This window comes from Manacus candei, unplaced genomic scaffold (assembly GCF_025592945.1).
Source record: "Manacus candei isolate 608988 ecotype Guabito, Panama unplaced genomic scaffold, ASM2559294v1 h1tg000034l, whole genome shotgun sequence".
Classification (NCBI taxonomy): domain Eukaryota; kingdom Metazoa; phylum Chordata; class Aves; order Passeriformes; family Pipridae; genus Manacus; species Manacus candei.
In genome coordinates, this window is record NW_026138082.1 from 1,081,975 (window position 1) to 1,106,160 (window position 24,186).

At 41.0% G+C, this 24,186-nt stretch overlaps 1 protein-coding gene across 4 annotated transcripts in view; it reads right to left on the reverse strand.

Annotated features, from left to right (window-relative positions):
• The window catches only part of ARFGEF3 (ARFGEF family member 3), an 88,854-nt gene extending 71,978 nt beyond the window's left edge, over positions 1-16,876 (reverse strand). For all 4 annotated transcript variants that reach the window (XM_051792480.1, XM_051792479.1, XM_051792478.1 and 1 more), the window contains exons 1-3: positions 16,546-16,876; positions 15,380-15,431; positions 2,278-2,359 (exon numbers count right to left, since the gene is read on the reverse strand). In XM_051792480.1, the coding sequence (XP_051648440.1) occupies positions 2,278-2,359; positions 15,380-15,431; positions 16,546-16,630 (219 nt within the window). In that variant the 5' untranslated portion in view covers positions 16,631-16,876. The remainder of the gene's footprint in view (positions 1-2,277; positions 2,360-15,379; positions 15,432-16,545) is intronic.
• Positions 16,877-24,186: the final 7,310 nt, after the last annotated feature.

Consider the following 24,186-nt stretch of genomic DNA (forward strand, 5'->3'; position numbering starts at 1 on the left):
TTCAACTCTGTAGCACATTTCACTGGTTCATTCCTTCTTACTTTCTATGCTTGTACTGGTTTTGGTTGGAATAGTTAATTTTCTTCATAGGATCTCACAGAGTGCTCTTCTGGATATGTGACCAAAACAGCATTGATAACACACTCATGTTTTGCTATTAATGAGCAGAGCTTAGACAGTATCAAGGCCTTCTGTTTCTCAGACTGGTTGCCCAGGAAGTAGGCTGGGGGTGCAGAAGAGTTTGGCAGGGGATACAGCTGGGACAGCTGACCCCAACGTGACCAAAGGATATCCCATACCATATGACACCGTGCTCAGCAACAACAGTTGGAGAAAAAAGGAGGAAGTGGAGAAGACAGGGACATTCAGAGTTATGGCATTTGTCTTATGAAGTAACTATGAGGTTTAGTGGAGCCCTGCCTTCCTGGAGATGGCTGAACACCTGCTGGTTCATGGGAAGAAGTTAATTAATTCCATATAGGCTTTTGGTTGTGCATGCCGCTTTGCTTTCCCTATTAAACTTCATCTTAGCTCACAAGTTCTCTCACTTTTTGCCTTTTGATTCTCTCTCCTATTCCCCTGCAAGGGAGAGAGTGAGTGGCTGGGTCTGGAACTGTCAGACACAGTTAACCCACAACAATGTTTTAAAGAATTTCCCACATATCAGTACATCAAGTGTTTTAGCACTGTACTGCCTCATGAGATTTAACTCAAACTGCAGTGAAAATAAAGGGGGTTTTTATATAAAGGAGAATGTTTAGTTCAGTATGGGAGATACGGAGCTATTGGAGAGAGTCCAGGGAACGGCTGCTAAGATGACAAAGGAACTGGAGCGTCTCTCTTATGAGGAAAGGCTGAGAGTTGGAACTCTTTAGCCTGGAGAAGGCTCAAAGAGGATGTAATCACAATATATAAATATCTGAAGGAGGGTTGCAAAGAAAGATATTCTCAGTGGTATCCAGTGACAGGACAAGAAGCTATGGGCACAAACTGGAACACAGAAGGTTCCCTTCAAACATCAGAAAACAATTTACTAAAGGGGTGATCAAGCACAGGCTGCTCAGTGGGGTTGTGGATTCTCCATCCCTGGAGACATTCAAAAGCCATGTGGACACAAACCTGGGCAACAGATCTAGGTGACCCTATCTGAGCAGCAGAATTGAACCAGATGACTTCCAGAGGTCCCTGCTAACTTCCACTATCCTGTGACCTACCTGGGTAAATTTAGGTTGTACTTAATCTCATTTTTGTCTTTTATCCTATTTTTTTAACGTATCTCCCTATCATCAGATGTGTGGTTTGCTTTTCTGCCCTTCATAAAACTTTACATATCATAAATGCAGATGAAGGACTGTATTGTTGCCTGGATTACCTTTATAGGCTTCTAGATAGGAGGTAACATTCTTATTTAACTGTTACCATACTGAAAATTCGCAGCTTTGCAATTCTAGTTCTTACAGAACTCAAGTGTTACGTGTAGCAATTTAGAAGACTAAAAAGATGAAATTTATCCTCAGTGAGCATTCCCAAGGAAGTTACACTACAACATACAGTGGGTCACTCGTAATTCTTCCACTATTCTTTGCTGAGCATGAGTTTGCAAAGCTCTTCTAGCAGGCATACCCACACCAGTACAACAACAGACATTTTTATTTAAGTCCCACTTTTCACTTTAAAAGCAACCTCCATTCCCTACTTGTCATATAGCTGAAACGCAGGGCACAGGATGTCAGAGTGGGACCAGAGTACTACGCTGCAAGAAGGTGATATATGTCTTCTGGAAAAGCCAATAATTACCAAAACCCTTAAAAAACCACCATTTTCCTTAGCCAGAGCCTTCTAGAACCACTACAACCATTTTGTGCCCCAATACGGGGCACGGTCTAACCAAATATCTGACACCTTATATGCTGGATTAAATGAATTTGAGCGATCCACTTACATCCTTATACTCAATTCCAATCAAAGAAAGCAGCAAGTCTTGACTCAGCTTAGTTTCTTAAGATGCTTAACAGCGGCAGAGACTAGCACAGGGACACGCAAGGAAGAGTACATCTACATTTCAAAGTTAAAATCCAGGAACTCCTACTATCTGCAAACATTTTTAGCTTCAGCCCTTACTTGCATCCTGACTTCTGAACACCATTACAGAAACACGAACATTACTGTTAGATCAACATGAGGATAGACACCTTTTCTGTGCTATTTTTCAAGAGAAAAGCCTAGCTTTCCTTAACACCCGCTGCCTGTCAACACACCCCCACTCTAAAGCCATACCTGCATCCCTGCTAGAGCCTGTTGAGCCAGCTTCATGCTCTTGGATTCCAGAGCCAGTTGAAGAGGAAGAAGACACTTCTCCCTGAGGAAAATTAAAAAAAAAAAATTCAAGTAACATTCTAGCAAGGCTGTATCACTTTCGGTAAGATCACACTTGCATACAGTAATCAAAGATAATTTCACAACTCTGTGAAAAGCTGGCATGTTTCTTCACACACTGTTAAGAATGGTCTTTCAACTGAAATTTCACAAAACACAACTGTTAGCCCTCTGTGTGCACGCATGAATGTGCAAAGCATAGACGGCATTGATTCACAACTCACTAGTGGTCTTTCAACCCAGCGTGTTGAACATTACACTTCAGTCACTTACCTTCTGTTTAATAGTCAAGTTTCCAGAAAAGTGGTTTCATAATCCACCTTCTATTAGCTGAGTTTTAGTCCATGGCCTGCTCTACAGTACAGTGCGCCCTGTTGTGTTAGCTCCCTCCAACTATAAATGGCGTAGACAAAAGCAAATGGACACTAACCAACTTGGTTTACACCTGAATTAGCATGTGCTATAACTATGACTTAGTTATACTTTGATTATAGAATAACAAAATTTTAATATTAAAATAAATTATTAGTTAGGATATTATTTTAGATGTTTTTGACTCTGTGCTCAGATACTAAATTTATTTAATTTATTAATTTAAACACTGCCTGGAACTGTGACTTCTCTCTTTACTCCTTGCTCCTTATCAGAGAAGAGCTGCAGCATCTGATGGACATGTAGTAACCACAAACCCTTTAAGCAAATCCTGCTAGTTGGTAGGAAACTCATTCCTGATCAGAGATGCTCAGCCTATGTCCAACTGCAGTTCCCTGAACATTTGCACTTTATTAGGTTACATATCATAACAGGCACTTATCTGTACATAGAGTCTATTTTTCACATTTGTGTAGACATATTTGCTTATGGTAAACTATTTGTGCCAGAGTCTCAGTACTTGTCTGCATTGAAGTTGTCTTAAGGGAGCATTAAGTTGGATATTAGAAAAGGTTCTTCACCCAGAAGGTGGTTGGGCACTGGAACAGGCTCCCCAGAGAAGCAGTCACAGCACTAAGCCTGACGGAGTCCAAGAAGCATTTGGACAAGACTCTTGGGCACATGGTGTGACTCTTGGGGATGGTCCTGTGTAGAGCCAGGAGCTGGATTTGATGATCCTTGTGGGTCCCTTCCAACTTGGCATATTCTGTGATGGCACCCCAAGGAGCCCTTTTGGAATCACATTAATTTCCTCTCCATGAAGACAACTGTGTGCAAGGTAAGAAGAAAACAATTCCTTGAGACTCTTCTTACCCAACTGGAAATTCTTCCTTCATAACTAGCTAAGGAGAAACCCTGGGGTAGAGCAATAGTGATTACTGGAGTTTCAGAGGCATTGTCAAAGCTACCTAAAGTCATGCACAGTCTGCCCGTAACCTACTAACCTCACTCCAAAACAGTAAGTCTACAACCTGAACCTTCTTTTTAAATACATTTAAATGGAGATTACCAAACACTGGCCATTTCACCTTTGGGGAACCCACCTTGTAACTCATTCAGTGGATCCTGGTTTGCAGCGGGGACTGATTTTCCATTCCAAAAACGAACTCTATTTTCAGTTTGTTCAGTTGTTATTCCTTTGTCTCCATCTTTCCCCAAAAAACTACAAATCACAAGCTACCCCAAGGGGCACAAATCTGCTATTTGCTCTTTGAAACGCAACCTCTTCCTTTAATGATAAATTAAAGACTTGAAAGTCACAAGCACGGCTCAGTTAAGCAATATAGCAAGCTTCTGTACTTGGAAAAGATTCTTGAGAATCTGCAGGTCTTAATTTTTACCTTCTTTGCAGCTTATGGTAACTTGTAAAAGGCCATTTGGCATAATGCTATGGGAATCTTCTAAAAAGAAATATGAATACTAAAAAACTTGAAGCAGACTACATGTATATCTTAAAATAGGTTTCTAACTAAAAGGTAAATATTTGCTCCATGAGATATTCTGAGAAAAAGGCAGGCGCAAAGCCCAATTTTTGCAGAAGCTTCTTTCTTGAATGTTTCTGGAATCAATTTAACTAGAAGGACTCTCGAATCCTGTGAGTTTAGCATCCAAGACAGCTTGAATTACAGAACATCTATGAGATATTTCCCGTAAGAGTGTCATACAATCCAGACCTGCAGAAACTGCCAAAACATCTACTCCAGAGTTCAGATAGCAGTCCTCTAGCCAGTACAGAGCTGGCTACCACCTATGTATCTAATCCCAGCTTTGCTTAGACCTAAGAACATATATAGCCTGCAGGTAAACTGTGATAGCAAGGTGCCACAGCAATACATCTCTAATCCAAAAATCACCTGTAAATGCTAACTTTTACATTATGACTTTGACATATTTCCTCTTTTAAAAAAATGTTCACTATCACCCTGTGGGGGAGAACTCACACTTGAAATTAGTAGATCAACAGATGCCAAAATAAGGCACCTTTGCATTAACCAGTACTCAATCATCCAGACACAGACAGGGGAAAAAATGAAGGAAAAAAATCACAACAGTGTATATACTAACTGCAGGGATGTTAAAAGCAGATGATTATTTAGACCTCCATTTCTTCAGGGCTGAACACCACTTTTCTTTTAGGCTTTCTACAGGTTGATGCAACAGCATATAAACATTTTGGGCATTATTAATACAGAACAAACTTATTCTCACATTAAAGTGGATGGAGACTGGGAGGAGAGGGAAAAAGGAAGGCAAAAGTTACTGGAGTGGATCCAGTTCAGTTTCATTATAATGAAGACAGGTGGGAGCTCCTACGGCTTATGTGTAGCTACCCTGCACATCAGCATGTTGCCTACCATCTGTCATCACATACTGCCATGAGCAGAGAACAATGAGAGCCTTGAAATATGTCCCAAAATGAAGAACAAAAAATGATAAACAGGAGAATGGAAATTAGAACAGATTCAATTAGATGAACTCCTCATCCTTGCTAAAAATGTTTAACTGAAAATCTAATTAAGGTTGCTGTAGACTGTGTTCTCACTGTATTCTTAGGGAAAATGAATTGCCATTGTGCCATTTCCTGTTCTTGTTACACACTCAGACAATTAAACCTTCAGCATTTCCATGCTAGAACTATAAAACACCTGCAGAGATACCTTGGAATGTTTGATTAGCTTGAGTACCTTCCACACTTCAGTTTAACCTGCCATTTAAAAGCATCATCTGATAGCATGAGAATACAGAAGGACGTAGTAGACAATTCTCAGGAGAATGGAAGAGAATGATGTAAATTCAGTCAGTCCCTTCTAAGGTCTACCATTAAAAAACTGGATTGAATAAGGACACACAAGAGAGAATGCAGACCAGAATTTGGTCTCAGAGTGCAATGAAGTAAGGGACTGAGGTTTCCTCTTATACCTTACAGCCATTTTATAATTCCACCCTGTTTTGCGTGATCTCATTGCTTATTGCACCGTCTGCCTTCTGTACTGTTAAGTTACAATTCATTGAGGTTTTGTAATGCTACACATGTAAGACATTCTACATAAGTGGCGTTCTCAGATTAAGCTGGTGCACAACAATATACTTCAAAACACGGTTAAGAATGTTTTCCATTTACATAATGTATAGAAACTAGTTGCACACTGGAACTCTTAAATTGCACGCAAGTGTGGACATACATACACATACAGTTTTAGGTACAAATGCCAACTTAACCCTGAATGAGATGAGTCAAGTACAACACAGAGGGAGGATGAAAATAAGGGAGAACCTTTGACTTACAGAAAGGGAAGTTACCTGCCTAGTGTCAAGTAAAAAGCTCAGAGACAGAACCAAGCACATAATCCAAGATCAGCCTGTGCTTCCTGAGCTACCCACTCCATGACTGTCAACTTTGCAAACAGCAGAATGAATCATGAGAATAAATAAATAATAAATAGCCTTTATATTCAGCACACTAGGTTACAATGACCTTTCTAGTTGACTGAGTTTGCCGTGGCTCATCAACCTACCACTTTCCCTGCAGGTCTGGAACACAGGGTGCTATGACATGTCAGCCAAAACAGACTGTCAAAAAGGTCAGAGAAAGATAGATTACTATTTGTAAGTAGAAAGATCATAAAATTTTTTCCACTCTAATTGTAATGAAGAAAGCCTTTAGTGAGAAGAGAATAATGTTTCATTAATTCATTCTCATGATAAAAACTGTAATGAAAATAGGAAATGGTCCGATCTTAACTCCTTCTTGTTAGTACCCGGAACACAGTCTCACAACCTACCTTCGGCTCCTTGATTTAGGGAAGGGGGTACTATAGATGAGACATTTTTCCCTTCATGCAAATGGTGATAGCCATCCTATTTTTAATCCCATTTCTGAAAATTAAAGATTATAAATAAGACATGTCTCTGCGTTATCTTCCCGCTGAAAAGTACATAGGCAAAGCAAAATTCAGAACTCCAGGGCCTTATCAGCATGCAATTTGCGTACCATAGAGCCATTCGCAACCCAGTCAAAGAACAGATAAGAATTTAATTTGGTGCTGTTGCCATTTTCTGATACACTGTTTGTTAGACGGGATAACAGTCACAGCCAGAGTAACATCTATGATTGAAAAGAGCTTCTCCATCTTGGCTGCTTAAAATGAACAGAGTAGCACAGTGTAATATCATTAGCCTCACTCAAGAAGAGAGTTGGCCCATGATGAAAAATAAATGGTAGAGATGAATTCTCAGAATTCTGGAGGTACCCATAGCTGTTACTCTTAAATAAGCCAAACAGAAGTAACCACTGTCCTTACACAAAAGGGGATGATAATTTACGTAAAACAAATTCCAGTGCTGTATATACGAACACATGTACGTATAAAAGTAGAAACTTCCTGTGCGAGCTTAGAGAACACTGATAAAAGATTCCACTAACAACTTTATGGTTTATAATAGAAATACTTAAAACCTAGAGGAGGAATAGTAAATAAATATATCCTTTTTCAAGCAACAGCTCTTCAAGAAGAAGGGAAATTTTAAGTCCTTGCTCATATTCTAGAGAAATGATTGATTTTATCTACTAGGGAAATATGACAAGAGTACAAAGAGTGTTAAAGTCAAGCTCAAAGAGAGGTTTGGAGTCCACCATGCAAAAATATAGGGCAAGTTCTCCTGCCTCCACAATTCAAGAAGTCAAACTAGACGACAACACACCACTCCAGCACTAAAATTTGTGCCTCTGTGCAAGTACAAGTTTGTCATTAGTACTTATCCTATTGCTCTAATAGGTCTCTAAAAGACAACATCTGTAGACTTCCAGTTAGAAACCTCCTTTTCAAGAAAAAAAAAAAACAAACCAACAACAAATTATCTTTATGATGCTGTACCATTACAAGATGATCATGCACATTAGACAACTTGTTACAGTGCTACATAAGAATGAACAAGCACTCAGTGTTGCAGTTTACAGGTCCTGAAAAAAAACAACAGTTGGGAGACTGTTGTCATACTATGTAGATATAAATGCTTACTTGCTTCATCAGAGCCAAGATTTTACTCCAGTTACTCACAAGCATAGAGACACTTGGGTGCATGTTTCCCAAGTAAGAGATTTGCCTCTCACGTAATCAGGTGAGGTTCCACATTTACTAATAACTAAAATTATAATTTCTAGCTGAAAGCATTTTCATTTTTCTGTCTCACCACTTGCATCTTATTTTTTTTTAATTCTCATTCTTTTCTTCCCTACAGAATGTAAAACTCTTTGCTTTTATCCAGTTACAATGGAAGGCTTCTTTTCATCTGACTTGAGGTTAACTCTTCTTTCCATATCCGATTCTCTCACCTCAGCTGCTGACATCAGCTCTCTCTTGGAGTTCCCTCCAAGTCAGTATTTAATTTTTCCTTCCTCTTTGTTTTATGTATTCACTCTTCCCTCCAATCTATTTGCTTTTCATACCAAGACACAAAGTAATCACTTCATTCAACACTTAAACCAACCTGCCTTTGGAGGGAAGTATATGAGTTGCTTAGCAGACGATGTTTAACGACACAGCAAAAAGGAAGAGAAGAATAATGCCTAATTATTTTAGATACAGTTTCTTAGGTAGAATTTTAATAATTTTTTTCAACCTGGAATATTGAATGGCACTGCAATTTAAAACTGCTTGTTATTAAAGCAGTGAGATAATGGCATTTCTAATCTTTTTTATTTACAGACTTTCCAAGATAAATGGATTTGCCATTACAGAAGAAGCACAGCTCTACTTATGGAAAAGCAAACATGAGCAATTTAATCTTCCAGCCAACCTCATGCAGCCAAGGCCACAAAATTCATACAATTGTAATTAAGTAGCTCAGCACAGTCACTCAGCTGGAGAGCGCTTCTAAGGTCATCTGTTTCTTTGCTATACTGGCTAATAACATCTTGATTTCAAAGCAAACACAAAGTTCCTAGATAGGACCCTGACAGTGTTGTCAAGATGAAAACAAAACAGAACAAAGCAAAAAATATCAGCACAAGGTGTGCCTTTACTTGAGAGGAGAGGAAGAGAGACAACAAAAGATTCTACACAATATTAAATAGACAAGGCCAAAATAACAATCAGATGCTGCCAGCCTCCAAAGCTCCCCTCTCTCTGATACATTATCATCACTCTCCCTAGAACAACCCTTATAGACTTTTGCCCTTTGTGCACAAGCTATCACAGTAACTCTGCTCTTAAGGAATTTCATGACATGTAAACCTTACAAGATCTTAATTATATAGCAATCTGTATCCTTCAGGTGATATTCTTTATTATAATTTGAAGTACAGCATGAAGATGAGGTGAGAAGCAGAGTATCCATCCTTAGTGTACACCTCCTGCCCTTAAGTAGAGGACATGCTGGAGTGGCTCAGCCTACAATTTTGAAAGCTTATCAAACTAGTCCATGAAACTTCTCTTCCCTCTACTTGGTAAGCTTGGAAAGGAAGTTAAGGATTTTTCCCTGAAAATAACAAATAAAGTGTCTTATGAAAATTAAAATTCCAGCAAGAGAAGTTTTACAATGCTGGGACTAGGTAGAACTGAGGGAACAGAAAAGAGACATAGAGATACTAGAGCATAGAGAACTTGCACATTACCTTATTTTCTCCATCACAGTTGGATGGCCTACAGCGAGTTACAGAAGTTTGATGAAGAAATGGGAGAATGAGATACATTTCTGGGCATTACTGGTTACATTTTGAAGATCAATGCTGCAATCTGCAATACCATTCAACTTTCACAGCAGTTTCAGAAACAGCAAGAACTGCCCTTAAAAAAAAACAACCAAACAACAAAACCACAACAACAAAACCAAACCAAAAACCCTCACAACAAACCCACAGGTAAGTGTAGCAGAAATCATGCACCTTTGTCCACGACAACATTAAACCTTGCCTTGCTTGATACATTCATGAGTCAATAACCCTCACTAGCAGGTTTTTAGGGACTTCTATATCTAGAGGCCTTCCAACACTTTTGAAATCTTGTCTTGACAGCAAGAGTTCAGACGTGCACTACAGAAACTACATCCCTTTCCTCTTCAATAGTGCTGTCTTTTCAGTCCCAGAACAGATGCAAAGTTTTGCAAAGATTATGTACCTGACCATCAGAAGGGCCACTTACATATCCCAAATTAAACATGCAGATTGATTCTATATTACACGGTGCCACATTGTCTTTCTAGACACTGATCTCCTCCCCTCACCTACTCCTCAACATTAGAACTGGGAATGCAATATTTTAAATCAAGACCAGTACATATACACCATTCAAAACACCAAATGGGCTACATAAATGCTCCCAAAAGTCTGGATTTAGGCTGTAAACTGCCAACACAAGAGATGAAGTTCAACAATCCACTCTGCAACTAGAACCTCTTCTTGGCCACATGCCTGCCAGGGAACTCATAATCACTTGCTGAATGCCAGAAAACGACCATGTAATGGTTGAGCAGCAGAGTCACCCAACAGTCACACTCAGGAGGAAAGCATAGGAGCACTTAATGCCAGGTGGCTGTGAGAGCAAGAGTTGGAAAGAAAGTGTTTTAAAAAAGCAAAAAAGTAAAATAGAGAGTGATATGCTAAAACCACTCCTCAGAGACAGCCATTCCTCCCCTCACAATCACCGTTTCTGGTCAGGGATCTGCTGTATGTATAGCTTTTCTCTCCCAGCAGAAAAAAACTAATAGAAAATATGAACAAAATTAAGAAATGGGAAAATACAAAAATAATGAAATCATAAACATTTCTTCACAATGGAGAAGCCAAAACACATCCCAAGACTCAAAATTTTTTAAGTGGATGAATTACCTACAAAGCTAAGTGGATTGTAAGTCTCAATAGCATGGGTGGTTTGGTGATAATCACACCACAATTACTGCTTTTATTATTTGTTGAGTACATGTAATGTAAAATGAGTGAGCATGTTGTTTTATTTAAGAGTTTATAAGGTATATATTTCTCAAGAAGTATGTCAAATGCAAAGCTAGAGATGCAAAAATAAGCAGCAGATTAGAACTACCACTTTTATTCCCAGATGCCCATGACCATAAAAAAAAAAAAATGCAAGGAGGATAGATATGTCAGAGTTCACCTAAGTTTAAGACATATGTTTGTTCCTGACAGCTCTTCATCACATTGGCTTACTGAAGTTCCCAAACTGCCCTCAAAAACTAGTGGCAAGACAACTACTACTGGGACACAAACAGAAGAGACAGAACTGGATGTAAGCTGGTTATTACAGAGGACCCTGCTCATCACTGACTTCTGACTTTCCAGCTGTAATCTCCAGAAATACTGATCATTTTTGAAAGGCCAATGTGAAATACAAGAAGGATTCAAGTGAGACTTTCTGGCACAGCACATGATGTAACCTGCATTCCTTCTGAAAAGAAGCTCCCTCAGAAGTCCCAACCAACCTCCTCTTAGCAGCACTAAGTCTGTGCTGGTAACAAGCCACCTAGTTTTACATAGCCTATAAGGCATGACTTAACTTTATAAAGCATTCCAAGAAACTCCGGTAAACCCAAGTTTTTTCAAAGCGGTATGTGACTGGTAAGCGCTGTCCAGCCTCTTATTTTATTCTCTGATATGGTGATAATCCTCCAGTTTAATGATTATTAAACTGCTCTGATCAAAAATTCTTTTTCAAAACTTATTTTCTTGTGTCTGTTCAGTTACCCTTAATAGGTCATATTTCAGCCTCTAAAATCACAGTAGAGGAACTGCTGGGGCTTAGCCAAGAAGAGAGCCTTATTCAGTGTATATTGTTGGCCTTAGGGAAGAATTTGTCGTCTTGAAAATACTGAAGTAAACAGAGCCTAACTTAGTAGCAAACAACTGTTTGCTGGCAGACAACTCTTAAGCTATTTTCTGTGTGATCAATTCACCAATTAAAACACGAGCACATCAATTCCTTTTATCTAATTCATGATTTAAGTCATCCATCCAGCCTCCTTAAGGACTTAATATATATCCAATCTTTACAACTCCTATTCAGAGAAAAATATCATCATATGAGGCAGGTAACAAGAGACTAGTTACCAATAGATTATGTGACTCTCCCTCCTCGAGAATTCACAGAACATCTACAACAAAGCCTTGAACAGACTTCAAGTAATTTCCATCTTGATCCACTTTAATCTTCGTTACTATCCCAGACCTTGCCCAATACTCTGATCATAAGCTAAAAGTCCCCAAAAGTCACACATATTCCTATCTCAAGGTAGAGCTGACAAGACACTGTGGGAAACTCCATTTTTGTTGGAGATTTCTATTTCTTTAGGAAGTGAGACATTTAAATAATGCCCCTCACTAGAATTAATATGCAAGGTCATTAAGTGGGATTTGGATTCATAAGTCCAATTAACATCAAAGGAAGTGGAACAGCAAAATAGTCTCATTTAGTTCCCTAAAGATATACCCAACAGATCTCTATCAAACTAATTAAAGAATGACATTCCAGGCTGAATGTCCAGTCACTGGGACTCCTTTGGGGCAAAAGTACTCCAGGTGCTCCCAAACATAACAGGCATGTGCTATGTAAACTGCTACCAGACAAGTGCTAGAAACGGCTCCCATACAAATGCTGAAGCTAAAGCCCCTTATTAACTGCACACACATCAGAGAACTATAATGTGGTCTGCCTGGTGTTCAGTAACAAAGGTCCAACACAAGAGAGGAGACTATGGATAGGTCAGGAGCAAGCCAGAACACAGAAATAATCTACCTCAACACTATTTGTGGAGACAAGTATGTAGCTGATATAATACACGTTAAAAAACCCTTGAACTCAAATGTGTCATAGTCTGAGGAAATGCAAAAAGATACCTTGTCCTCCCCATTCTCACACTAGGATCACGATCTTACAAGAAAACGTTATGAAGAACCTCTACTCATCTGGAACTGGGGTGTCAAAAACAGCAAATGGTTTTTCTTTTTATAATTAAAAAAAAAAAAGTGAGTATATAGTTTACACACTCTCATTCTTGTGAGCAGTCTTCATTCTTCAGTTCTAGAAGGAAAAGAACAAGGTCACAGCCAATCTGTTAAATGGCAACAACATCACAACTCACTAGTGGAAGTAAGACACTGCTCTGTGGAGAAACAGAATACTGACTAGATCACTTCCTTGATTCACTATTTTTTAACCAAGCCAGTATCTATCTCAACTGGACATGGCAGCTCATAAATCTGTTCTCCATCTCTATGCAGTATGGATGTGCCTTAGATCAAGAACTTCCCAAAATACCCTGTAAAGAAGTGCTGATGTCCTTTCTTTATATCTACTATATTCTAAGGACACACCAAACTTTACTACTAAATAGGCTGGAACATCCTCCCCCCACATACAGTACTCAAAATTCAGCTCATAAATATATTTTTTCCTGAACTTTTTGCCACACTGCCTTTAACACTTGCAGTACGTTGTTGCTATGGATCTCAGATCTGAGTTGTGGATTAGGGTTAATTAATGGAAAGATTCACTCTAGTTCTAGTATTACAGAATATTCCAGAACACATTCCCATGCTCTGTTACTACACTCCAAAATATTATAGCAGAAAGTGTGAAGCACAGATGCAGATTCCAAGCGGATGAGCAGCCAGAGGCTGACCTGCATTACAGCAGGTGATACAACCTGCACCTGATATAAGTCGAAGGCAGGAAAGAGGCATGGTTAGAATGTCTCCATCCTGTATCTTGGCTGTATTTCTGGTCATAGCTGCCACTTTACTTTCAAGGCTATTCTTTTCTAGTGTTAGGAACCAAGCCATTAGAGTGCTGCTCTTTAACTAATACCAAGCAAAGAAGAATTTTTATCTAATTTGCACATCATGCAGGTGAACTCCAGCCCAAGATGTGGCTCAGTGTGCTGATCTGGAGCCCGGCTGTAGCTTATTATCAGAGAGGGAAAACTAAGTTCACCACAGTGTCTGAGGACGTGTGGCAGAGACTTACCAAGGGCCCCACAACAAAAGCTTTTATTTAAATTCTCCCGTGTACCTTCTATTTTGCAAAACATTCAGTAATAATGAGTGCATTGTTACTGACAAGTCTAACGTTAAGAGTTTACTTCACATCGACACCTGTGAAGGCTTTAGCTTTATTTAAAACGATTAGGATTTACAGAGGGGAAAACACCCCAACTAAACAAATACATCATTAAGAACACTGGGGGAAGAAGAGAAAAAGGTAGACATATCGGTAAAGAGGTAGTAGGCAAGTGAAACAGGAAGTAATGTGAATTAGTAGCTAGCTAACTAATTCACAGGGAATGACAATAGCACTTAAAAAGAGAGACCATAAAGATAGAGGCTGATAAAAGGGAAGATGAATAGCCAAGTGTTCTCCAGCCACGGTGACAAGTAAACATAATTCTAAGGGGGCTACTGGGAATTAGTCATCCAGCTGTTTCCAGTCCATGTTGGAGATGCATGCGTCTGGCATTGGTTATGTCAGACCTGTGCTACATCCATCCCTCACTTGATCGAGGCCTTTTGTGGACTAGAACTGATAGGACTTTAGGATGGCAAAAGAACTGCTCTTATATCTTTCCTATTTAGTGACTGCTTGACTGAGAGTAATATTGTGATAAAAGAATGGCACCTCTGTTAGGAGCTCATAATAGACATCAGGGAGGACTACAGGACAGGCCACACATCCAGCAAAACTCCTATATACTCTTTTATAAAAACTCAATCATCTCTGACTAAAGTACTTCTAAATAAAAAGGGGTACCTTTGCATCTGATAGACTTCAATCAATTTCTTCCATGGATTTGTTGAGGTGCTTTTTGCACTCGTGTAATTTTTTAGCATCCATTATGTTCTTTAATAAGGCAAGCCTAAATATTTCACATCTGAATGATTAGGCTGTGTGAAACAACATCCTTCTGTTTTAAACAGTGTGCTTGCTAGTTTCTTTGGATGATTCTCAATGGTTCTGTCAGAAGGGACAATGAATAATTTTGCATATCCACTTACTCCATAACAATCAGAATTTCCAAAATGAGATCTTGTGCACGTCCCCCATTTTATAGGTGTACAAATGGAGGCAGGAAGAAGGAAGAAGGCTTACTCAAGATAATCTAGTAGGCTAACAGAAGAAGTAGGCATAGAAACTGCATTATTTTAGTTCTTAGTCAGTGTCCTAGCTATATAATAACTTTTCAGTTTCCAGAATTTTTATTTTCAGTAAACAAAAACTGACCTAGATTTAAAAGAAAACAAACACACTGAGAAGGCTGGGGAAAACATTATCGTTTATACTGAAAGCTGTAATTTAGAAGGAAAACTCTTCAGACCGTCAGGCAGCCCTCCTTTCTAATCAATGTCACCACTATACATACCCATTTTAACACATTTCATTCATGACCAGAGTCCAAGGGATCATCAGAAAGTTATCCACTACTATCAGCATAGACACATATATCTACAAACTAAAGAAATCACAAAGATTCAGCCCCCTCCCTTGTTTACCTCACTTTTAATTCAATTTTTTGCATCAATTTTACAAATACTGACAGCTCCACAGGATTCAACATTAAATGTTCTTACCTTAGCTGATATGGAGGTATCTTGATAGCAGCATCAGGAGAATCCAAGGTTTCTGTATAATCAAAGGAAACAACAGGGCTTTTAACAGAAACTTCTGAGTTCAACCACAGTAATACATCTGGCTACAATCTCTGAACTAATGATCCTAAAGTTTACACCTACTTCAGCTGACAAAACAAAAATCACTGCTGCTCTAAGTCCACAAAACTTTGCATAAATTTGTCAGGAGCCTGAGTGCCCAATGAAAAGGTATGGAGTACCATCTTTTCCACTTTCATATATCAGCACTTCGGCAGCACAGATACTAAAACTGGAACAGTATATGGGATATTTGCATGGCTTCTGTGCAAGAGTAACACACAATTAATGAAGCAATCCATGGAACATAAAGATGAAAGGCCAGTAATAAGACAGCAACAGGTATGAATTATCACAGACTGCTGTAGCTATGTATGGAAGAAAAATAAAAATTTAAAGTAGTTGAAAGCATCACAGTTACGATGATGTAAGTTAGGAGTCTTGCTGACGAGTGCTCCAGGTTCCTAGCGTCAAAAAACACTTCAAGTCACAAACAATCTTGCAAAATGGGTGGATGCTGAAATGCATCTAAGCTTGTATTCCCTTAAAAAATGAACTCGTTATACTGATCACTTGCATTATACAGCAAGCATAAAAGAGCTCATGGAATCCAGTAAAACAAAACTCTGAGCTTTTAAAATAAATTCCCGAACACAAGCCAGCAGTAAAAACTATGCTGGAGGGTTTTCTTTAACGATGATTTAGGGGAAGGAGGATGATTTAAGGAAAAGACAGCCCCCCCCAAACATACAGGGAAAGTGACAGCTACTGATACCCGTATCTGCCTGGCAAGCGCCACGAAACAGACCCAGGAGGTGGGGAGGGCGAGGGACACGGATATCCTCCGGGACCGGTAGCAGGTGCCACGGCCTCTTCCAGCAGCGCGGAGCTCCCGGGCATTTTGAAGAGCCCGAGGCGCTCCAGTCGCTCCCCACTCGCCGGAGGCTCAGCGGCCGGCGCGGAACAAGTTTGCTGAGGTCTCCCTGCCCCCGCTGTTACAAAACCTCTCCATCACCGGCTCCTGCCCCGCTCCGCTCCCCGCGGCAGCCCGGCCGCGGCGGGGTCAGCCCGCGCCCCCCGCCCCGTACCGATGGCCCAGGTGCAGCTCTCCTTGATGGCCCTGTGCTTGCTCCCCGACGCCTCCTTCTGCAGCTTTCGCAGGATTTCTTCCATCTTGCCTCCCTCGGGATCTTCGCCTAGCCGCGGGGGAAGAGAAGCAGGCTGCGAGCAAGAGGAGGAGAAGGAGGAGGAGGGCGGTGCGGGCGGCAGAGCCGTGCCGGGGCTGCCCCCGCCGCAGCAGTGCCTACGCGGGAGCGGAGCGCGGCATCCCGCTGCCGCCCCGCCGCCGCTGATGAATCACGCCGAGCTCCATGGCGGGGACACGTCAGTTGTTGCCGCTGCGGAGTCCCTCCTCCTCCTCCTCCTCTCCCACCCCGGGCAGGCCCCGGTGGCGCAGCGGGGCTGGGGCCGGGCCTGGCACTGCCCACGGGAGCACAGGGACTCCCTTCTCGGCGGGAGGGCGGAGAACCCTTAGAGCAGGGCCGGCGCCGCCAGAGCCGGGCCCTGCGGCGGCAGCAGCCCCGCGGGAGGCGCACGGCGCGGGCAGGCGGGTCGCCATGGCGACCGGCGGCGGGGGGCGCCGGCAGCCCGGCCTGCCCGCCCCCGGGCAGCGGGAGGGGCCGCCGGGGCCGCCTGCGCCTCGGGCTCCGCGCGTCCAACGGGGCACTCCCGGGGCCGGGCGGAGGTGCTGCTCCTGGTTCCGCCCGGCCACCCTGCTGCTGAGCGCGGCCCGGGACTGCAGGGCAGGATTCCTGCTCCCCAGCCCTGCCAGCCTGGCTCTCCGCTCCCGGCAGCGCTGCCGCAGCGCAATCCCTCCGGCCCGCAGCGTCCTGCGGAGCCGCGGGCGCTGTCGCACCGGGACAGACACGAGGAGCCAGGCCTGCACACCGCCGTGTGTGCCGGCTCCGGTTATCCCCTGAAATGACTAGAGTCAAATAAATGGCCGTGTGCCCTGCGGGATCTACGCCTCTCTCTCCAGCTGGCAAGTGCGGAAGGCCACGACTTGTCACTTGTCTGTGCCTTGAAAAGAACGCACACCCATGTGCCCCCCATCAAGCCATCCCCCAGGCGAGAAAGCAGCCACTCCGCTACCTCAGACCGTCCTCCTCACGCTCAGAATGCTTCCTACCCACCAAACCTCCTGCCTTCTTCAGTGTGCTGTTCTTTTGCCGTATCTCTAGTTTATACGATACTTGCCCTTTTTGTGACTGCATCGGTTAATTGAGTGTTACAATGTCGTTGTCTTCTTGCAGAATCTCTCTAAAAAGATACAAGAGGACAAGCAGACAAGGAAAAAAAAACCCAAACAGATAAGAAAGGCATTCCAGGTATCAGCTGGCAGTATTAGCGGTTATGTCTCCTACTGCTAATTGGAAGAGTACCAATTGTGAATTACCAGGCAGAATATTGGCACCTGGTGAATCAGCCATAGCATTTCCCACAGGATATTGGGCTCTCAAAGGCTGTCCCTTATCCAAATACTTACAAGGGCTCATCCTGTGTTCAGAAGTATAATGAATGCATAATCCACAGTCATCTTTTAAGGCCAGAATGTAAAACTCCTCTCTGAAGAAAATGATTTAGAATGATGCCAGAAAGGTCTAGAGGTGGATAGGGGATGCCTAGTGCTACAACAGTAAGGATTAAAAAAACCAAACAACCCAAACAAAAAACCCCACCCAAATAAAAAAAAACAATCTCTAACAGAAGTACCATTAAGCTTCCAATTTCAGGGCATAAACCAATCTCCAAAAAACCAAAAGTACTTTCCCAAAGTTTCTTATCTCTGCCCATAGTCTGCCACCTTCCTTGGAATGAAAAAATGGTGATAGCTAGTTTGTCAGGGCACTATGATACTATAAGTCAATGCTCAAGCTGAAGTGGTGATGAATTGTTTCCCCACCTATGTCCTTCCTCTTTATTCTGTGTTGTGCTTAGAGCAAATGAGCATGAGGGTCGGTTTCTGTCTTTTCAAGTCTTTGTTTTTATTTTTCCTTGGGGGAAAAACCAAAAAGGACTGTGGTGGTGTTTGAGGTATTTTTAATGTAGAAACAATGTACCAGAGTTCATCTGGACCTCTGAAATGCTAAAAGATAAATATGTATCTACAAGTACTAAATAATTAATTGTTTATTTTCAGGGAACCATTGATGAAACTTAATTAATTTTTAATTTTAGACTATTTTCTAACTATATGCATCATCAGTTCACTGGTTAATTTCTCTATGGTCTCTACAGGAAGGCCTTTGCAGCTGGAATCTTCACCAGAGCTACTGTTTTCATAGATGCTCGATGTCACTGAAGCAAAGTTTGTATTTGTTTGTATTTCACCTGCTGTCCAGTGTCTTCCAGCAAAATGGGTTCTGTGCTGCTAAATACTTTTTCTCTGTAGTTATGTCATCGGATTGAGAGAAACAAAGGGTATGTTTAGGCTCTCTAGAGCTGGTAAGATTATGCAGATGGAAAAGGTAAGCCATGATGACTCTTCCTGAGCATGTCAGAGTACCATGAGTCAGCTTGTTGACACTTTTACTGTGAGGCCCTCCCTTTCGATATGAACAGGACTCCATCAGTCCTTGAGTCTGTTGTCTGTAGTAATCACATAAATACACAGTAACCATGTCCTGCTGGAAGTCAGTCCCTGAATACGTTTTGCTTAGGGAGAAGGTCGTGTTTAATCATGTGCTTTGGACTCCCCTTCAAGGCAAATGGCCTTGAATGTCACAATATCTGGAAGTCCAGGTACAGAGTAGGGATGATGGTGAAGAAACCTCCTGTCTTCTGCCATGAAGAGACAACTAAGCTTTCTATGGTCACTCTTGGAGTTCACAAGTCCTCCTTGCCTTGTCCTGGCTGTTGAAAGCCAGCATCCTTCTACAGTGGTAGAGGCTACCTAGGAGTCAGTTCTGATGGTTCCCTGCACAGCTGAATGTTGGACAAGCTGAAGCCTTGTCCAACTGGAAGTCAAAAGGCTCTTGTGCAGATCTGATATCTGCAGGATGTAGTGGTCATATATCACTAAGATGCAGTGGCAGATATGCAGTGTGCTTTTGTAACTCTCACCTAGCAGTGCTACTGATCTTTTGCATTGTGTGAATGCTAATTATATCCTGGGATACACTCAGAGCTCTGAACACAGCCAAGAAGTGTGTAAGCAAAGCCAAGCTACTCAAAATACCCAGAGTAATAGAGTTATATTAGTACAATTCTTCGTCTAGGCTAGTGAGCAGTATTCGCTTGACTTAGAGATCTCGATGCTACCACGTGTCTGCTCCTTCCAGTAGCCAAGGAAGGCAATCTGGTCCTCGTTTAAATCTCTTCTGATAACATATAAACAGATTGCACACACCTACCCTATCATTCTAGTCTTTGAGGGCCTAAGAATGAACTAAAATATACAGTGGAAAAGTGTGAGACAAAGGCATGTTAGACTGTGAGATAATCACATATATTTCCTATTAGTTATGTATTCCCTCATGTATTCCCTGTGCTTTGGCCATTTCAACAATATGTTCGGTCAAGATCTCGTATGCTGCAGATGCTGGAAGGTGTGCACCGAAGAGATGGGCTGTGTCCCTTGAGAACTTCCTTCAAACTGAATTACAAAATATTAAGAAATTCCCTCTAGTGACAAGAAAAACACCTTATTCCACGGTTCAAAAACATTGCTTATCCAGATTTTTCAAAATTAGTCTTTCCAGAAGCACCCCTATGACTGGACTGACCAGATTTTCAGAAGAAGCTTAGGCTCAGTTTTGCTCAGGAAGTTCTGTACACTTGAATCCCTTTATATAGGAAAAAATTGCTCAAAAAATTTGAAGCGAAGGGGCTGTAGGTGGAAGATGGGCTCATCAGCACCTTTGTGACACCTCATACCAGATGAAGGTACCCTTCTTTCCCTCTCCCAGAAGGCAGCAAGACTCAGACAAGCAAGACCCTTGTCAGGATATGTTTTCAGTTTTGATTGTCTAGACTGTAAGATTGTAGCCTTAGATGCTTAATAGAGTTAATTTTTAGATAGAATACTGTTAAATTAGAATAAGGCCTTGCTTGCTTATACTAACTTACAGACAAGATATGGTTAACTTTATAATGAGGATTCTAGCAGAAGCAGAGGCCTTGGAGTTGTGATAAGGAGCTTTGAGAGGGACCTTGTAGATTGATAAAGGGGGACTTCGAGAGAAGGAGACAAGATGAAACCGGTTTTGAGATGAGTGGCCATTGTCAGCACCACATTCCTTGCAAAGGAAAAGGTCAGAGCCGAGGAAGACTATTACTTCATCCAAAAAAACCCCAAATGAAGACCCCCAAGGGGCGTTCTGAGGTGGAGTTGGAGGTGTGATGTATGTTAATGATTTCCCCTCCCAATTTTCAGGAATTTGCCGACACAGCTAATGCATATGTAACACAACTAATGCATATGTAACATTGTATCACATAAAAAGGGCTGAACAAAGGGAGTAGGTGCGCATGTTTTGGCGAGGCTACTCCCCATGCACCCAGCTCTGTAAATAAACATACCTGCTTCAATAGTCTTTGTGAGTTTTGGGGTTTGTTTCCACAAGTCACTACACAGTGAATTACCAGAGGCTATCTGAGGGCTCAGTGAAATCCTTCCTGAGCTGGTGCTGCTTTCCACATCCTCCACAGCATGACCTTTCTGAGCAAAGACAAAGCACTGCAAAGCACATTGAGCATGGGTGCTGCTGAGTGCAGGGATTACAGAGTTAGAGGGAAAACCCTCTGAAGTGGGAGCTTTGAATAAACCTAGCATATATTCAGAACTGTCTTTTTCACACAGCCTCACATAATTTATTCTGTAAAGAACAGTTGAAGCAAATGCAAAGTCTTGAGATCCAAGTCAGGGTAGAAATACAAGACAAGAGTTTCTGGCCTTGTTGAGATATACATTCTGCAAAGACAGATGAGAAGCAAAAATCCCCATAACTGCCTTCAACCTACCGTAATCTTCTCATCTCCCTGAAGAGTTGCAAAGCCAGTTGATGAAGGTATCAAGAACACAGAACAGCTATTCTGTGTCAGATCAAAGTTCTTTTTACCTGGTAATATATTTCTGACAGAAGTTAGGTGGGCATTCTTAAAGAAAAGATAGAAAAAATATAATGCCCCTTCCTCTGGTAAACTCTCCATGTCTCTATTAATTTGCAGACTAGGTACTTCCTGCGACAGTGGTTTTATCTTCATGTATTCAGTAATATCTGAAAGATTTTTCTTCTGGGATTGTATCTAATTCCTTTTGAATCTTTTTATGCTTTTGACCTGCACAACCATCCTGTGGCAGTAAGTTCCACAGCTGAGTTCCATGTAAACAAAAGAAAATACTTTTTTGTAGATTTTTAGCTTCTTTTTCTTGGGTTTTTGATGCTACCTACCTTATGTGCTGTGAGAAGCATTGCATAAGCATTCCCTATTTTCTCCCTGCAATTCATGACTCTTTATACATTTGAGTGTGTCCTCCCTCAACTGTTTTTATTCTAGTCTATAATGGACTATGCTATTTAATCTTTCTTCCTAAATGACCTTTGGTCATACTGATTGCCCTTCTGTGTACTAATTCCAGTTCTTCTTTACCTTGCAATACAAGAGTTTGTGAAGAAGACTGAGTACATGGGAAAAGGTAGCCTGAAGATTTGAACTGTAAAAGCTCTCTTTCTTCTATCAGATTCTATTGACAAGGCTCCAAGGGGCAAGAAAATTACAAGTAACTGTGGAGTTAAGATTAATATCATTAGAGTTCTAAGTCAGTCAGAAAACTAAACTTCAGAGGACTCTTTGTGTCCCACTTTTCTCCCTGTGATCCAGAGGATTCCTCTAGTCTTGATCTATGGAAAGAAAACAGCAGTCCATTCAAAAGCTGAACACAAAAGTCAGGATTGTACCATCTGGCAATCATACATTTGGAATATGCAAAATGCACAAACTCAAATTCTGCAAAGCTGTCTGAAAAGTGACTGAACCAATAACTCATCATGTAGCTGTATGAAATGTAGGTCATGAAAGTTACAAATGCATTATACATATCTGTGTCCATAATCTGCTTTGAAATCTGCTGTGGCCTTTGACTGAGAAAAAGGTGTCTCATTATGAGGAAATAATGATATCATGTCCTCTACAGCTGTCAGAGGCTTGTGTTACAAAGTCAAGAAAGGTCAGCAAGGTCTAACTAAACACATCTCTACTGGCCAGGAAATAATTTGTGATTTGCATAGCCTGTTTGGCATTAAGCATATAAATACATGGGTTGAAACACTAGAAATACTCCTAGAAAAGCTAAGAACTGTATAAGTTTTCAATCTACTATGCTCTTTTTGAAATAGATAAATAGATTTTCATGCACTATTACAAAATTTAATGTATGACTGCTCTCTGAAAAATCCCTGAATTTGTTAAGCATAGTGCCAAGTAAAGAGTAACACAAAGAGACAAGTTAATTAGAAGTTTAATAGTGTTAATTTGTAGATTCTGTTCTGCCACTGATAGATCAATCTTAAATGAATCCCTTGGTTTCATACTCTTGGCTTTACAATACAATGGTGGTAACATTCAATTCAGAGCCTTCTTTTTATGCATTCATATAAAGACTAAACACAAGGGGAAAAAACCTCCTTTTTATTCTCCATGCTGCCCACAAACTGTCTGACATGTAGTTTGACTCTGTTATTCAATGGTGCTTACTTTGCCAACATTAAAAACCAACTTAGAAGACTTAAAAGATAAAATGTTCTGAATTAAGAGAGCTAGTTAGCTGCAGAACATAGTTTGGTTCCTGTTTAGTAGCCTTTTCCTCACAATAATAAGTGGGAACTTATTTCAAGGCAAGTAAGTCCCAGTCTCCAAAAGCTCTTCCAAAGGGAGTCAGAATCTGCTACTCCCCATTTGCTCTTGTCCTCGCAGACACTATTTTTCATCTCAAAGGTATCACAGAATCACAGAATCAATTAGGTTGGAAAAGACTATCAATTACTTATACATGTCCCTCTGTCATCTGACTTGGCAGGAGTTGGTTCCTGAATTTGACACTTAAATTGCAAATTAGAAGTAAATTTGACCTGTAAGTAGACCTGTGGTATAATCACATGCTTGGTAGCTTTCTTGGAATGTTCTTTGAGAGACCAGTTTGCTATAAACTGACCGATGAACTTGCACATTGAGTGATGTCTTTTTATATTCCACTACTAGTATTAATCAACACTCAATCAATGCTCAGATTGCTATTGGCATATATTTTCTGGATATATAATCAGAGGGAGTATAGCATTCAGCTTCCATCTTGCTAGGAGAAGACAGTAATGGCCTCTAAGTCATGATCCGAAAATCCGGTGCTAAGTGGATATTGAACCACAGAAAAGCTCTTACTACATCAATAGTCACATGAGCCTTGTAGGCCTGAGGGAGACCATCACTACCCAAATGCATGGGTTTTAAGTCTTTTGAAAATTGCTCTTGCATTAAACGGAAAGTCTAGCAGAAAAACTGTTTCCCAACGTGTTTTTTGAAAAGAGATTTCAAAGAATGGCATTGCCGAGTTCTGTGTTTAGATTTCAGTAGCTTCCAGATCAAACATACTCAGTCTATAAATTAAAATCCTCTGGCAAAAAGCTATCTAATAACCAAGGTCCATCTGGTTTCTAGTAGTCAAACTGGACTCC